At 41.4% G+C, this 17,007-nt stretch overlaps 1 protein-coding gene and 1 long non-coding RNA gene across 2 annotated transcripts in view; one reads left to right on the top strand and one right to left on the bottom strand.

Moving 5' to 3' along the window:
- The window catches only part of LOC309700530 (NACHT, LRR and PYD domains-containing protein 12-like), a 90,009-nt gene extending 76,253 nt beyond the window's left edge, over positions 1-13,756 (top strand). Inside the window, exons 14-15 of the mRNA XM_082524117.1 lie at positions 12,417-12,590; positions 13,266-13,756. Of these exons, the coding sequence (XP_082380243.1) occupies positions 12,417-12,590; positions 13,266-13,275 (184 nt within the window). The 3' untranslated portion in view covers positions 13,276-13,756. The remainder of the gene's footprint in view (positions 1-12,416; positions 12,591-13,265) is intronic.
- Positions 13,757-13,858: 102 nt separating this feature from the next.
- Positions 13,859-15,748, bottom strand: LOC309701441. Its single transcript, XR_014274989.1, has 3 exons — positions 15,661-15,748; positions 15,263-15,304; positions 13,859-14,949 (listed from the first exon to the last, which is right to left on the bottom strand). It is a non-coding gene; the product is annotated as an uncharacterized lncRNA (long non-coding RNA).
- Between the last annotated feature and the right edge of the window lie 1,259 nt (positions 15,749-17,007).

Below are 17,007 nucleotides of genomic sequence, written 5' to 3'. Positions count from 1 at the left end.
GTAATAAACACCAGCTCCCCCTCGAGAACACTCCATGCGTAAGATTAGGTTTTTTCTGCGTCCCTCTCTTGTGGTCCATCATGCCTCGGGCCTCCAGGATCCTCACCCCCCTGTGGTCGCCGAGATCTTGTGTAAAGCAAACCAAACACCTTTTCCTGCACCTCCCTAACTTATCATCTTTGGGACTCTTTAATCAAAAGCCTGATCCTAATTATCTTCTTGACTTATTGACTTGTATTTATATATATTCTTCAACGTTACTCATCATTTTAAAACTCTTAAAACGCTGCTTTCACGTCCCTGCATGCGTTTCCTGTCGCTTGCCTTATCTAATCATCAACATCCTGTACACAGAACTCTCGCTGCTGCAAGGCCTCCACTCTGACCTAGAATTTCCTTTCACAAGAAAATCATTATAAGCGCCTATTCTACTAAAAGATCCAAAAAAACAACCACTTTAATCAATTAAGTTTAAGCATATAAGCAATTACTCCTGCATACATTTTATCATAGCTAAACGCTGCCTTGAAACAACTCCTGTGTGTTAACACTAACTTCATTTTAAAACTCACATTTCCTATGTTATAGCCTGTTTTTGGTACAGCCTTTTTATTTCATCTTGCTCCTTTGATGTAACAATACCTTCTCATTCTAGTTTATCAGACTTAACCAAAATATATGCTTTCCTTCCTTTGGTCCTTCTCTAAAGCAAGAAACTCCTATTCAGTTCCTCTTTTCTGTCACTTATTACAGGGCCAGCTCAAGTTCAGTTAAACGCTAAATTAATTTGAGGCCTTTTGCCTGGAATCAATACTGTCATGTGTGTTTATGGACTCTATATGTCTGTAAGCGTGTGCAATCCTTCAATAACTCATATCATCCTCACAGTAGATTGGCTAATCATAGCGCTAGCCAAAGGCTCGTGACCCACAAGAGACGAATTGAGCCACAACTCCCTTAAAGGCACAAAATGCAATATGTATAAAAAGTCATTTCTACGTATAAGCTCTCCCCTTTATCCTAAAAATAAATCTATGTAATATCTGTATGTGTGTCTTCTATTCATTAATGTAATTGTCAGTTATTTTCTCTCTTTATTTTACCTTCTTCTTGTTTACCTCTTTGTTTGTGACGTGGACATCCCTAAACCATCCTGAGTTCCGGCTTCAATTTCAACCCAATTGTACCCTCTATTCTCGCAGTCGAACTCGTCTGGGCTTCACCTTCCCACTGGCCCCTGTGCCCTTCTCTTAGTGTCCTTTGTTGTCTTGTGATCCCCAGCAAACACAGTCTGTTTCTTCTCTGTTTCTTCTCCGTTGCTCTTTTCAGTATTTTCCTTTTAGATTAAATCCCAGCCTGGCAAAATATCCCATTCAGTGTCTTTAAACAGTTATGTCACACTGTTCTTACCAGCCTGCAGTTCACCGTGCATTTTCCATCACGTGCTTTTCTTCCATGCTGCTGCTGGTATCGTCAGTGTAGTTTCAGTTGCACTGTCTTTTGCCTGCTGTTAATTCTTGAAGTCCACGATGTTCTGTCGGTCTTCATCAGGAGATTAACTGTCCTATGAGCTTCTTCTCAGGATCGGGACAAGTGGGAGGTCAAGCTGTAAAATTTTAAGCCAAAATCTGGCCTGTTTTCCTCCCAATTCTGTTAATCAATGGTTTTGTACTCAAGATTCTAGGTTGAAAGAAGTCCACCTGTATTGACACACTAAAGCATACAATTAATATCCTTTTCATTTCTTTTCTTAAAACCTCCATTTGCTTCATCTGCCTGGAGTTTAACTCGTATGTTTCTCTCTCTGTGTGCTCACTTGTCACAGTCAGTTCCTTTTATGGGCATGCAAAGTTCCTGTCACACACACCATTTCCTGTCAACCTTGCAGCTGCTCAGAACCATATTTTCTGTTTCTATCTCTCCTGTTTTGTTTTTTTTACAGGCTAATAAAACTCTTGTTTTACTAAGTCTTGATCTAAAACAATTCACCCTTATTTCACGCACACACTTCTAAATATACTAAATTCTTTGCGTTTGTCAGATCGTCTCACACACACACCGCCTTTTCTCTCACACTTCCACTTCTGCACTCACTCTACTATCAACTTTCATAGTGTTATTATTATTTATTATTTTGTACAAATCACACCCAATCACTCAAAACCTGCTACTCACAGCATTCACACACTTAAACTGTGACAAGAGTTGAGGAATATACTCACAACACGCTTTCCTAAGAGTATTTCAGACATGCCTTTCATAATCAGAAAGAGCAAGTCAAAGAAAACAATTGAAACCTCTATTAATTCTCACAGCACACACATAGAATAGAAAAAATAAAACACACCAGCATTTATTGCTGATGAGAGGTTACTCCTAAAAGTAATATGTTAGTCTTAAATATATACAGTGCACTCACTATATTTATATATCAAAACTCAGTCAATTACTATACATCCACTACGGCAACTCAAAACTTTATTTATAGCCCTCTAATGAACATAAATGGCTTCTTAAACACACACTCAACAATGTTTGCAGCAGTATTTGTAAAACCAACTGTGGTTTAAACAGTTCACTGCTGACTAATTTGCATTTTCACACTCACACACACACAGTCTAAAAATAGCTCCAGCACTGCCTCAGACTCCTTTCACACAGAGATCTCTTATTTTATATTACAAAGACGTCTTATATTTACAACCACTGTCACATCTGTCAGCTTTAGCGCCTAAACAATTTCGACAAATTTAAGTTAACGGTCCAACCGATAAAGTCCAACTTTTTTGTGATCAATTAACCAGTATCTGTCCAACAGTTTCTGGCCTCATCTCTAAAATCCCTAACTCAATTTAAAAGCGTCAACCAACCCAAACTTTGCCTGAAGCTCTATTTTTGGCATTTCACAGCCAAGGCTTACCCCGAAGTTTTAAGTTAAAGTTACACGCCCGAAGTCCAACTTCTGCTGGCCAAAAAAGCGCAGACTACCGTTCCAAACGGTAAGGAGACTCTAACTCCTAGTTATTCTGGAGTGCCCCAAGCTCCACAGTGACCAACTGACTATCCCTCTTCGAGGACAATGCCTAAGCGTCCTTGGCATTGGCAAGCGTTACCTCTGAGCACTGCGCTTCCTATCAGTCCAACTGACGTTCTTGAATAATTTATAATACTTTGGAACAACAGTAAAACAGCCAAAAAAGTGTAAGACTGAAGCAGGTCCAACCTTATAACCAATACGGGCTCCACCCCAAACAATAACCAAATTCCCTAATATACTAAAATCACTCAGCAGTCCAACTGCTTTCCACGGTCCAACCGTATTAAATCCTTTAGCGGTCCAACCGCATTCAATCATTTTTAGCAGTCCAACTGCATTCAATCCTCAGTACTGTCATGAGATTCTCATCAAAATCAAAGCAGACATTCCCCAGTAATTTCAGTGAGTAGACTTTAATTTGTAATGTCCAATTTGGCACACTTTGGAAATAATTCAACAGGTAGTGCCTTACCTTTGGATAAGCGGCTTAGAACAACAATGAGAAAAAGAGAGCTGATTATTAGCTCATCAAAACACAAAACAAAATCACAATGAATTATCGGTTAATTTCATTTAAAATAATTCATTAAGTATTTATGTACAATTCAAATTAGTTAATTACATATTTTGTTGGTTTGTTTTCTATTTTAATTATTTTACTGACACATTTAATGAATTATTTAATGATGTATTTATTTAATTCACGTTGCTACTCCTGGCCCTGCATCGCTGTTCATAAATACATTTTATTTGTCAGCTTCACCCATCAAAGTCAGGGGGCGGGGTTAATGCTGATCAAGTCAACACCATTGCTTTGGTCTGGTGGGCGTTCTTTTAGTGGGCTTTTCTCAATACTAAGTAGGCCTACACACCAGGGTTTGGACATGTGTGGACCCAAACTATACTTTTACCCTTTTTTGTGTGTCACCAAATACACTTTAATATTTTCTAGACAAGAATGTAGTGGCGTAATCTTTAACCTCTTTTGGCTCCAAACAGAAGTGACAGACTTGAGCAGGGTTCATTTAAAGGCTGACAGAAGTGGAGTGGTGACGGGGAGATGTTTGACAGGACAGTGTTTCAGCCTCCACAGGTTCATGTTGTGCTCCATCAGTCAGTGAAGATGAAGTCAGTGCTGATGAGGCTGTAGAGTGTGTGAGGGATGTGAATGAGGATGATGAAGATCTGATGATAGCAGATAAAAACAGGCTGCAGAGACTTTGAGCCATACAGGGCACACAGTGTGTGTACAGAACAGCTGAAATCATTATGGAGGCCTCACTGGAATATGGAAGCATCACAGTACAGCTTCAGTGAAGCATTAAAGTCTCTGATATGAGATGAGAAATGAAGCAGCCAGAGCTTTTTCATGAGTGGAAACCCACTGTGACTGTGAGCTGCTGCTACAGCCTCCAGATTAGCCAGCAGCTCATCCTGCTCAACATTTTCTCACCAACTTTAATGGAAGTGTGATGTTTTCAGCTGGAGTGATGGTCAGGGTGGCCTCCCTCTCCTCTTCTTCTCCTCTTCCTCTTTCATTTGTAAAGCCACTTCTGCTGCTTTCATTCATTTGGAAGTCCTGTAGCTGAGTTTGGGAGAGACTAACAGCCTCGGCAGCAGAGGGGAGAAAGGCTGTAACACCACCACTTTACTCTGTTCTACCTGTCACATCATTTTATCAGGAAACAAATATCATGTTTTTACTATGTTTGTCTTGAAGATGTAAGAAGATCACATGGTGCTTTTTTATTATTGTGTTGGTTTGTTTCCTGTCTCTTGGATGGAGCCCAGCTGTGCGTGGCCCCTGGGCCTGTGGTCAGAGTGTGTGCTGGATAATCCGGCCCAGGATGAGGCCAAACTGACATGGGATGAAATGTCTGTCACATAATTGAGCTTAGTGTAGTTTCATTTCTGCACAATTTAAAACAACCAAAACTTTGTTCTGTCTTTTCTATGTTATACTGTAGACTTTCTTTGATACTGTGTCCAAAAGGAGCAGCTTTTACTTTGAAGGGGAGCCGTCTCTGTTTCCTCTTCAAGTTGGATGATGGAAGCAAATTAGTAGCTGTGTCCCAAAACGTCGGCTGCATCCTCCAGAGGCTGCATTTGAAGGCCGATTACGTCACAGCCAGGCGATGAAGGCTGTCCGTATTTGTCGACTCCTTCAAATGTGCCCGACAAATGCGTCCTTCATTTCCCCGAATTTGAAGGATTCGTCGGGTGTGTCCTTCGTGGCCCACCATATCCCAGAATTCATAGCGCGGCCCAGCCAAATTTCAGCTGCCAACAATGGCGGCTGCTACTAAGTTTTCAAATTACTCTTATTAATCTTTCTGGGTCACAAAATAAACTTTTAACATATTTTCAGGCGAGAAAGTAGCTGTGTAAACTTCAAATATCTGCTTGGTTTATCAAGACATCACATATTTGCAAAAGTGTGCCGACGTTTTCGGAGACGTCTGTTCCCCACCCGCTCGCTAGCAAGCCGGGGGGTTCAATGGTCACTCCAGCCGGCGAGAGCAGCGGACGCCCGGCTTCATCGTTTTCAGACCCCGCTCTTTGGCTACTCAGGTGAAACACGATATATAAGTCACTCGGAGAACTTAAAAATGTAATTGTTTGCCTTTTTTCTGTGTTTTATTTGTTCCGGAGTAAATCGGTTTGGCTGAGATCAAAGTTCCTCCGGGATTTTCACACAGCTGAATAAACGTTAAACAGGAAACTGATTAAACAGAAGTGTGAGACGGTCGAGAGTTTACGCCAGTGTCCTGTTATATTTTAGATAGCAAGGAGCAGACGGCCGAGTTTATTAAACTCCACCAACACAGCGGTGACGCAAATCTGAAGGCTAGACCGTCCCATTTCACAGCCTCACACTTCCAGCCTTTTCGGTCTTTGAAGGACCCGGCCCACGTAGACCGCGAATACCGGGTCCTCCGAAGGATGCAGCCGACGTTTTGGGACACAGCTAGTGTGCGATGTTCTTTCAGTGTTGCACTTTGTAGACGCTCCCTGAGCACTGGTCTCACAGCCAGCTGCACATAGAGACCAGTGTTGTTAGTCCAGGTCAGAAGATGACTTGTTGGAATGAAAATGAGCTTGTAGTTTGTCTGCTTTAATAATGTGACTGGAAAAAGGTGTTGGACTTCAAATATGTCCATTTCTTTCACACTTCACCTTTAAAAGTGAAGCCTTGTGGTTCCTGGAAGGAAAAACACGACTTTTTCAAGTCTTTGTCCTGTTTTTATGAGAAATGTACGACTTTAATGTGAAATATTCAGAGTTTTTTCTCTTGTTGTGTTTGTTTGAAGCTGCTTCCTGTTGGCTTCAGCTGTTTGGAGTTTCCATTTTCTAAACTTCTACATTCTGAACCTTCTTCAGCTCTGAACAGATGATGAAACACTGAATGATTTCAAGCTCACACTTTGTCTAATAAACTTACATCTTTCATTCTTTATACAGATTGAGTTGCTGTGGTTTGTCAGAGATCAGCTGTGATTATCTGGCAGCAGCACTGAAGTCCAACCCCTCCCATCTGAGAGAGCTGGACCTGAGCTACAACAACAAGCTGCAGGATTCAGGAGTGAAGCATCTGTGTGGTTTCCTGGAGAGTCCAGGATGTGGACTTGAAACTCTGAGGTCAGTCAGCATGTTTTAGTTGTGCTGAGATGAATATGATGTGAAAGTTGTGCTGACACTAAACTGCAGACATCAGGCTGATATTATACTGATCCACACTGAGGATCTTCATGGTAAAGTCTGTTTTCTTCTTCTCTGGTTTAGTCCATTGACTGCAGCAGAACAATGTTCACATTTCAAACAGTGAGACTCAACGTATGGCCCGCGGCCCACACGCGGCCTGCCCACCTTTCCTGATTCAGAGAGAGGGGACCCTGATTAACTGTGTAGTGTTCTTCCTCACAGTTCTAAGTATCAGACACAACAATGAATAATCCACAGCTGACTGTCTTTAGCAGGTCAAAGGTCACGGCACACAGCAGACAGTGGGAAATATTATAATTCTGATCATTTATCAGCACATATCCATATGTATAAAAACAAAGCTGACACTGTGAGACTTGATCAGAGGTGTGATCATCACAGCAGAGGCCTTTGTGTCAAAGTCACTGAGGATCAAACAGAAACACATGAAGCAGATTTTCCTGTTCTGGCTTTTTATAGCAGATAACCTTCAAAATATTCTGCAGTCCATCAAAAACTGAAGCAAACCATGAATCAACATGTGAACATGAGCTGATGCTGCTGAAGTGAAGCAAAGTTACAGAGGTTTGATTACAGACACAGCTGAGAGTTTGTAATCTGTCATCATTTTAAAAGGTTTACATTTCTTCAGTATATCCACATTTGCAGCTGGTACCTCAACCTCCACTTGTCCAACACAACTGCTGTCCACTGCCTCCATGACATTGTGATTTTGCTGTTGGTCTTCTGTCAGATCTTCATCAATCACTTCTGCACGGGGCACACCTTCAGACTCTGCAGCTGCATAACGAAAGCCTGTAAGATAAAATTAGACATAAGGTAAATGTACACCAATATTCCAATGACAGGTGTGTGATTCATCTGGAAGTTATGTGTGGATTAGTGTACAGTGATAGCAATTTAGTATGTTTTTAGAGGGGGGGGGGGGTTGTTTACCTCCGATGGGTGCTCTTTTTCGCTTCCGTTGCGTACGCCTTGAGTGCCGGTCCGAGTCTGATACAGGTATGTCGTCATGCCCCATGTGCAGTGTTGGTGCCCAGTCTGGATTTGTTACATCCATTTCATATGCTGGTTTGCCTGCAATAATGCCAAATCATAAGCTACTCAGTCGACATGATGTGGTTCTGCAGCATCACACATTAGCATGTTTTATCTCATTATCTATGACCTCAGCACGTTGAAAATCACACTAAAAGCCTTTCAAGAGTGATATGAATTAATTTAGAACTCACCGGAAAGAAAATGCCGTGAGCAAACCAACAAAAAGCTGGGGATTGCAGAGAACTCGATATCCGCTCGTCTCACCGCTGCAATCCAAGCCTGACGTCTTTGTTTAGTAATATCGGATACATGGGATCCCTCACGTTGCCTCCAGGATGGAAAACGATGAAAAGAGAGCCCGTTATCCAGCTTCTTGCCTTCACGATCGTGTGATCTAACGTTGCAACCGACAACACAACACGTACGATCCATAGCTGAAATGGTATCCTTTGGCTGGCCTACTGTCATGGCGGAAGGGGGCATGGCCCATCTCCCGTGACATCACGCTCCAAAGCCCTATAGGTGGGAAAATGTACCATGTCGACCAATCAAAAATGATATGGAAACATGACATTTGGTTGTTTAGCAAAAGGGGGAAGTTTTAGGAGTGACCGGCAAGAGAGAGCGAGTGAGCGAAAGAGAGAGAGAGTTTTGATACGTGAGAGATTTGTGACGTTTACCGTGTTTGGTCTCAAGTTAGTTTGTTGTCTTGTGTATTTAGTGTGTAGCTGTTGTTTTGTTTTGTGTGTCAGTTCTACTAGTGATCGTCACAGTTGCTGCCTTAAAGCCAACAAAGGCAGATTGCAGTGTAAACGCTGAGTGACACACCTGCTGTCAGACCTGCAGGTTTATCCCTGTGCTGTTCTCATATGTGTTAGAGTGACACAAACTATTGTTTGACACCTGATTGTTCTGTAAATAGTTTGAAATGATTATATGAAAAACGTCTGAGCCTTGGCTGCATTTTTTGGTAAATAGTACCATATAACTTTGTTGTTTGCAAAACGTGTGCGTATTTTTAAAAATGTACAATCTCTATTTGCATTTCAAGTTATGAAGATGATTCGTTAAACATGTGTGTGGTTTTACAGTCAAAATATCACTTTCTACGTGTATTTTAAATTTTGTCTGAATTTAGATAAATTGTGCTGATACAGTTGGTCAAAATGAGAAAATAACAGATTGGCAAGATAAACTGTTTTTAAAGGTAAAATATAGAGGCCACATCAAAAGTAGTCAAGAAGGGTTAAAGGCTAAAAGCAAAGTTGTCACCAAGTACTGTTTATATTTGTGTGTATTGCTGCAGCTTTTTTGAGTATTAATTTGGTGCCTTTGTGTGAAATAATGGTATTGTGAGTGATCCATATAGTCACAAAGAATAGCCACTTGTTTCTGTGCTACCAAAGTTCCCCGGCTTTCATTCAAAATGTTTTTATCGTCAGCACCTGCACATTAAACTACTTAAACATTATAAATGTCTTCAAGCTCACACTGAGGCCTGTGGGGTACTATCAGCCACTGAGACAGTACACACATTTATATGTGTTTGTATATGAATATTTCATACTTTAAGACTGCCTGTTTATTTAAGGGAGATGAACAAAATACATTGGAATTGTACAAAATAATATCATGGATGATAAATTAAATAGATTTTAAGTAGATGCTTGTGCATTCTTAAAGTCTTATATGTTGAACTGAACTATGTGATCTGTTCAAAGCCTTAATCTTAATTTGAAGTGAAATGTGCATTTTGAGTTTATACACTATGTATATAAGGCGACCGTTTCCTTTTGCAGTATTTTTGTGTGGTGTACTTTTCTATGTCTTAACAAAAGGGGAACAAAGGTGTTTAAGTTCACCTAGGATGATGTGTTTTAATTTTCACATGGTCTTGCTTGAATTTGACCCTGACAAAGGCGTATGAACTCTGTCAGCTGTTTGGAGTTTCCATTTTCTAAACTTCTACATTCTGAACCTTCTTCAGCTCTGAACAGATGATGAAACACTGAATGATTTCAAGCTCACACTTTGTCTAATAAACTTACATCTTTCATTCTTTATACAGATTGTGGGGCTGTGGTTTGTCAGAGATCAGCTGTGATTATCTGGCAGCAGCACTGAAGTCCAACCCCTCCCATCTGAGAGAGCTGCACCTGAGCTCCAACAACAAGCTGCAGGATTCAGGAGTGAAGCATCTGTGTGGTTTCCTGGAGAGTCCAGGATGTGGACTTGAAACTCTGAGGTCAGTCAGCATGTTTTAGTTGTGCTGAGATGAATATGATGTGAAAGTTGTGCTGACACTAAACTGCAGACATCAGGCTGATATTATACTGATCCACACTGAGGATCTTCATGGTAAAGTCTGTTTTCTTCTTCTCTGGTTTAGTCCATTGACTGCAGCAGAACAATGTTCACATTTCAAACCTTCAAAGAAGAAGAAAAATCCTCCACTGGATAATTCACTGTGAAACTCTCCAACTCTTCATTCCACCTTAAAGTCTGTCTGACACTGAAATCCAAAGCAAAATGTGCGTTTGCTTTACAGACAGCAGTCCAACACAAACATACACACATCATCCAAAACACAGTCCAACATCCAAATCTCCTCCACTGCCAGCATGAATGATGGGAAAGAGAAGGAGGAACACTCTGACATTCAGGGTTAGAATGAGTTTCATGAAGCAGACTGTGAAGATCAAAGCTGCATTAGAAAGCTTACATGAATGAATGAGTGGACAGAAGTGGACAGAGATCATCTGAAGCACTTCAAAGGCTTTAAATCAGCACATTTCTCTTTATTCTTTATCAACTCTGTTAGTTTCTCTCAGTTTTCTGTGGAATGAAGCTAACAGCAGGCTAATAAGATGCTGACCAATAGGTTTCTATTAAAGGTTGTAATTTGTATATGAAAAAGTGCTTTGGCTCAGCAGGGATCAGTTTACAGGTAGAATACAGCTGCTGGATGGGATTAGCATGTCATAGCTATCTACCAAACTGCTAACTGGGGGATTTCAGGCCATCTATGGATCATTTTTGCTAACTGTTTATTCAGCTTAGGCTCACAGGGCTGCAGCCTGTGCCCTAGCTGTCATAGGGCAAGAGGCGTGGTCCACCTGCACAGGTGAGCAGTCCATCACAGGGCCAACAGAGAGAGACAGAGAAGCACTCTCTCACATCCACACCTACAGCCAATTTAGAAGCACCAATGAACCTAAGCAGCATTTCATTGGACTGTGGGAGAACATCCAACCTCCACAGAAAGGCCAACAAGCTTCAACCTACAACCTTCTTGCTTTAAGGCACTAGTGCGAACCACTTTTCCCCATTTCAGCCCAAATCCTGCATCTTCCTGTTTCTGACTCCAGGCCAGCTCCACTAACACTTTCTCATCAGACACTGCCACCTAGTGGAGGAAGTCTTAGTTCCATTTGAAGCTTCAGATTACAGTTAGTTCCTTTACAAAGAGGTGGAGGTGGTGGGGCCACAGCACCATCATCACTGAGTGCCATAGGACACTTAACCTTTGTTTCCATATGCTGGGAACTTCCTGTTGTTCCAAGGAGGACTGGAAAATGTGTGAAGATCTCCCAGTCAGTTCCTCACAGCACACTTCAATCATTTCCCTCCCACAGCATCAGGACCAGGGCTTTTTCTCTCTTTGGTCCCACTAAGAGATTTCCACACAAACACCTCATCAGTGGGACTCTCAGAGCTACCAGCCCTTTGCTACAATCACAAAGCTCTTCATTGAAATCAATGATATCAAAGCTGGAATCAAATGAGTCCAAGTCTTCTGCTGATTCAGCATCACATTCATCTTTGCTCCTTGTCCTGCATCCCCACCATGGACTTCATTCCTTTCCAAGCCAGCCTTGAGTGTCCTTTATTCAGCTCATCCTCTGCTTTACTTTTACACCTGATTTTAGCTGCTTTATCTCTCTTTCAACAAGTTTCTGTGCCTCCATCTTTTTCTTCTCTCCCTCATAACAAGACAGCTTCTTCTGCCTGAGAACATGTTGGAGTGATTTACTAATCCAGGGCTGCTTATTGGGGAAAATACTTCCTGTTTCCAAAGTAATCCCCATTTTTCCCAGAAAGAAATGTAAGTAGAAATCGATGATCTAAGTGAGAACATGAGCCTTTAAAAAGTCCCAGTGGGTGCAGTCAAAGCAGTCCCTCAGTCCCAGTATAGAGTCTTTGGTCCAGACTGGAACAAGTGTGTGCCCAGTTTGAGCTCTCTTCAGTCCTGTGACCTGACAGACCCAGAGGGGCCATCACATCACATTTAGAAGCTCCCCTAATGGAGCCACAACACATGTCCAACACTTAGTCTGTCTTGTTGGACCAACTGGAAGAAATGATTCAAGGACTTAGTCACAGAACAGAGATTCAAATCTCCAAAATCCAACTGGCTGCATCAGGACATATAGTCTGAAACTCTGCACAGTTTCCTGTTTGAAGCTGCTTCCTGTTGGCTTCAGCTGTTTGGAGTTTCCATTTTCTAAACTTCTACATTCTGAACCTTCTTCAGCTCTGAACAGATGATGAAACACTGAATGATTTCAAGCTCACACTTTGTCTAATAAACTTACATCTTTCATTCTTTATACAGATTGTGGGGCTGTGGTTTGTCAAAGATCAGCTGTGATTATCTGGCAGCAGCACTGAAGTCCAACCCCTCCCATCTGAGAGAGCTGGAGCTGCAAGGAAACAACCTGAAGCATCCAGATGTGAAGCAGCTGTCTGATCTTCAGCAGAGTCCAGACTACAGACTGGAGACTCTGGTGTAAGTAGAGTGATGGAGTGAGTGGGTGGTGCTGTCAGCAGTATTGTACTAAACACAGTCAGTATGAAACAAAGATCCAGTGTTTCCTGTAAAGCTGCAGCTTCTCAGTGAAGCTGTGAGAGGAGAATGGTGACAGGCTTCAGGATTGGACACAAACACTTCCTGTTTCTGACCTTTATGGTCACCATGGTAACGGCTGACACGCTCTGATCAAACACTGTCAACAGCCAATCAGCTCTCTGAACAAAGCAGCACGCAGACCAATGACTGCATTCGTTTCCAAGTTTAAAGCAGTGAAGAACACAGTCTGTAGGTGAGGAAGAATTTAGTGAGAGCAGATGTTTGGATGGAATTCCTCCAGTTAACAGCTGGAACCGTCCATCTGGATTGTTGGGCTTGTTGTTGGGGTTCCTACAGAGCTCAGAGTGGACACACCAAGGTTCTTCTAATGAATGAAAGTCCAAACTCAAACTAGGAGGGAAAAACATTTTCATCAACTTCAATAAAAATCCAAAGATTAGAAAAAGTGAAGCAACAATGAGTCCTAGTACAGTCCCAGCACTGAAGTCCCTGCTGCTCTTTATACTGGATGTGCTGCATCACTGACTGACAGCTGATGAAGAGTCTCTGGAAACACTCGTTTATCTCCTCTGCTCTTCCTTCTTCTCTCTGCAGGTGGAGGTGATGATGGTAAACAGGACGGTGTGTGTGCTGAGAGAGGAGGAGCTGTGTCCTGATGATCCAGAGAGGTTGAAGCAGCAGCAGCTTGTGTGTAGAGACGCTCTGACTGGGCCATGTTACTGGGAGGTGGAGAGGAGAGCTTCATCCAGCAGTGACTGACAGAGGAATGAGAAGAAGTGCAGATGACTGTCAGTGCTGCAGAGTGAACTGCTCTGAGAACAGCTCCACTGTCAGACACAATGTAGAGTCCAGCATCATCCCTGTGTGTCCCTCTGGATCTGACAGAGGATCATCAGTGTATCTGGACTGCTCTGCTGCTGCTCTGTCCTTCTACAGTCTCTGCACAGTCTCTGTCTGACTCTGGCTACATTTTTGGCATTTATATTCTTGGTTGCTCTCTTTATATTTTTCACATGCAAAATGTGCCCATCTTTGGCAAGATTCACACTGCACCTGGAAAGGAAAAATAAATGGCTCATATTCTGTTTGGTGAATACTATTACTCAACATTTTAATTATGATTGGCAAGTAATGATACTAAGACTTATGTGTTTCTTTTGTTTTGTTTTACCATTTCAATCATGCTGCGGTCAGCGTTAGCATCTAACATGGAGAAAACAATGCAGTAGTCCTCAGCGTTCCCTGAAACACAATCATAGTTAGGTTTTAATCAAACATTATTTATTGAATAATTAAAAAATAATAGTACATTTTTTCCAAATATACTTCCTGGAAAATTAGTCTAAATTAGACTTTGAGAAGGGTCTTATCTGAAAGTGTTTGAAGAGCACTATTTGTACTGTGCTGTTTGAAAAGCACTATTTAAATTGGAAGTACGCACTAACGTGATAAGGACTTTACTGGACTTACCTCGATTTTCAAGTAGGGTGCAAGCTATCTGCATTCGCTCCAGCACAACTGGCTCTGTAGTGGTTGACACCTCACTGACCTCTCCAAAATCAAGGTAGTGTTCTGCAAACTGTGAGATTGATCATAATTAGAATGTAAAGTCTTAATTAGGTAAAGGATAGGATAATTATAAGCCACAAGGCTTCAGCCTATTCCTTTTTCAGTTACTGTATGATTAAGTACTTCTATGTAAAATGATCATCTTTGTTGTTGTTGACCGAAATAACTTTCACTTCACTTAAATTCACTTAAAGTCTTAATTCTAGCTAACAAGAAACTGAATCATTTGAATAAGGGTTACCTTTAACAGTAAAACTCCACAACTGCTGGAATCCTGTTGCTTGTTGTGTTGCATAGTCTGTAACTGCCACTCCATGGTGTCTTCATGCCCTCTCATCCTCAGAAAATTCCTAGTTGAACAAAAGTGTTTGTAATGAAACAAGATTTTTTTTTTTTTAATCTAAGAATAACACCTCAGTATCATACATACCTCCAGTTGCGCAGAATTTTCCTGTCATAAACACCTTCATTCCCATGGGGTCTATGAGCAGTATTTTCTGTGCAGAAATGTTGACAATCTAAAGAAAAAGTTAAATTAAAAATTACAATTGTTTGTGCCACTGAAAACTTATTTAAAAATAACACTTTGTGCAAGAAACTGCTTCACAACAAATTATGCAAATTAATAACAAAATGAACACATACCACAAGAATCCAGTGTGTACCAAAGTTCACAGGGCACAGCCACGTCTTCAACTGGGAACTTCATCTGTGGGATTGGAAGTGCAGAGTAATTTGGATTTACTTAGGTACCATGCGTCTCAGGGTGTTTTCAAATATAGTCTTCTTTAAAGGAACCGAACTCTTTCCTCAGCAACAGAAAGGAGTCAACTGTTTGGACCACTTCTGAGCTTTCAACATACCAGTTGAGGCATCTGAACTGCCCAGAAAACAACGAGCTTGCAACTACTGAACAGAGCAGGTGTGCAGCATTCTGCACAAGTATAGAAAAATGTTATAGAACAGTAAATAGGGTTTTTTTTTATTTCAAAATTAGTAGGTAAATGACATTTCTTACTTACCTTTCGTCTGTCAATAACACGGTGCAGATATGCATCAATGACCTGTTTTGAAAAATCTGAGTTTATACAACAACAGCAACAATTTTTGAAGTAACTGCTTGAGTGCTGTACACAAAAACATCTAAAGGAATAGAATTGCTGATAAAGGTTCTTTCTGCATATACTGAAACTGGGTATTATGATGTCACAGATGTCACAACATCTGTGTTGTGGTTGATAACATTTTTTCCTGTTGAAGTGAATGGGTGAAACCTTATCAGAGTTTTGCAATATAACCCCCCCCCCCCCCCCCCCCCCACCTACCCGCACATTTTAAACTATTAATGGTCTCTGCACTGCAAATGCTTCAGAAGGAGCAGAACCTCGAAATCAGAATCAATAATGATAAGTTCTCTTACCTCATCAGAAACCACCGTGACCCCTGCAGTGTTCGAAAAGAGGAATCCAATAACTTGTATGGTCCAACAGCTGCCTCCAAGCGCCCAGTGTCCTTTGCACGCCATAGCCTCTTTACTAAAAGAAAAATATGATAAGTTAGCTCAGGCATGCATGAGATTTGTAGTGGATAAGCTTGGTAAAGGCCAACGGGCCACAACAGGAAAAAAGTCAATACAATAGGCATGCATTTACACGCAGAGAAATAGGAAAGGTACAGCGGGTGGGCAAAATAGAAAATTACTGACAGGCAGATCCATTTCCAGACTTCCACAAGCTCAGTGCACGTTGCATGTTTCTTTATATCCAATATGAGTTGAAGACTTCAAAATGCAAACAAAGTCATGCAACAGTCAATTAAGTTGCAACGCCAAACTGGCAACAAATGACCAACTGGTCAAAAAGAGTTGTTCACTATGTCACCTTCATTTTCTAAGCTTTGTTTCCGGGAGGGAAGTTCTTGTTCACGCGTTTCTGGTCCTGGAACACAATTAAACTCCTTGTGTCAGCCGTTTTGGGTGCATAATGAATCCTCTGGACTTTGCTGGCACTGAGGGTTAGCAGTAGGATGGCAGGGAGGCATCTTCAGGTCTGTGCTGCTGTTCACCGTCTGACTGCGAGTTGGGTATTTTTAATTGTCACTGATATTTACATGGTGGCTTCTTCTGTATGGCTTGATATGGTCAATGCTGTAGTGATTTCTTAAAGTTGCTCCTTCCGTGTTTTTTTAATCTCACACATTTGCCAGCGATGTCTTGAATGGTGTAGGGTCCTGAAAAATCTGGATCAAGTCTTCCTCCCTTCCTTCCACGTTTCATGTTCAAGAGAAGAACTTCATCTCCAACGCTGTACACAAGGTTTCTGTACTTCTGGACTCGTCTAGCATAAGCTTATGCATAAGCATAAGATTGTACTTAAACTGAAATATGACACCTACTCAGTGATTTACAACATAGAGGTAGGTTGTTTCCTCTTAAACATTTTAACTGCTTTCCTTACAAAATGAACTGGAAACCTATAAGTTCAGTCTCTGAGGTGCTCTGCGATTTCTCTCAGGGTAACGTCTGCCTGTTTGGTCAGAGTCCATAGTGCTCTGTGTGGAAAGTTCAGGTGTTTGAACATTGGTGGTTTCACGTAAACCCTGAACCTCAGGTGGTGAAGCGAGGGCAAACTCTTCTGAATCTTGAGGTGTAGATGTGTCCTCTCAGGTTGCTCTGGAACTACGTGACATTCTGCATCTAGAATCTGATCAACATGTCTACGCCAGACTAAGTTGGCTCCAACATTTATGGTGTATATCAGCGGTCCGG

Source organism: Aulonocara stuartgranti (genome assembly GCF_965226115.1).
Source record: "Aulonocara stuartgranti genome assembly, chromosome: 3".
Taxonomy (NCBI): Eukaryota; Metazoa; Chordata; class Actinopteri; order Cichliformes; family Cichlidae; genus Aulonocara; species Aulonocara stuartgranti.
This window is presented reverse-complemented; position numbering and strand designations above follow the sequence as displayed.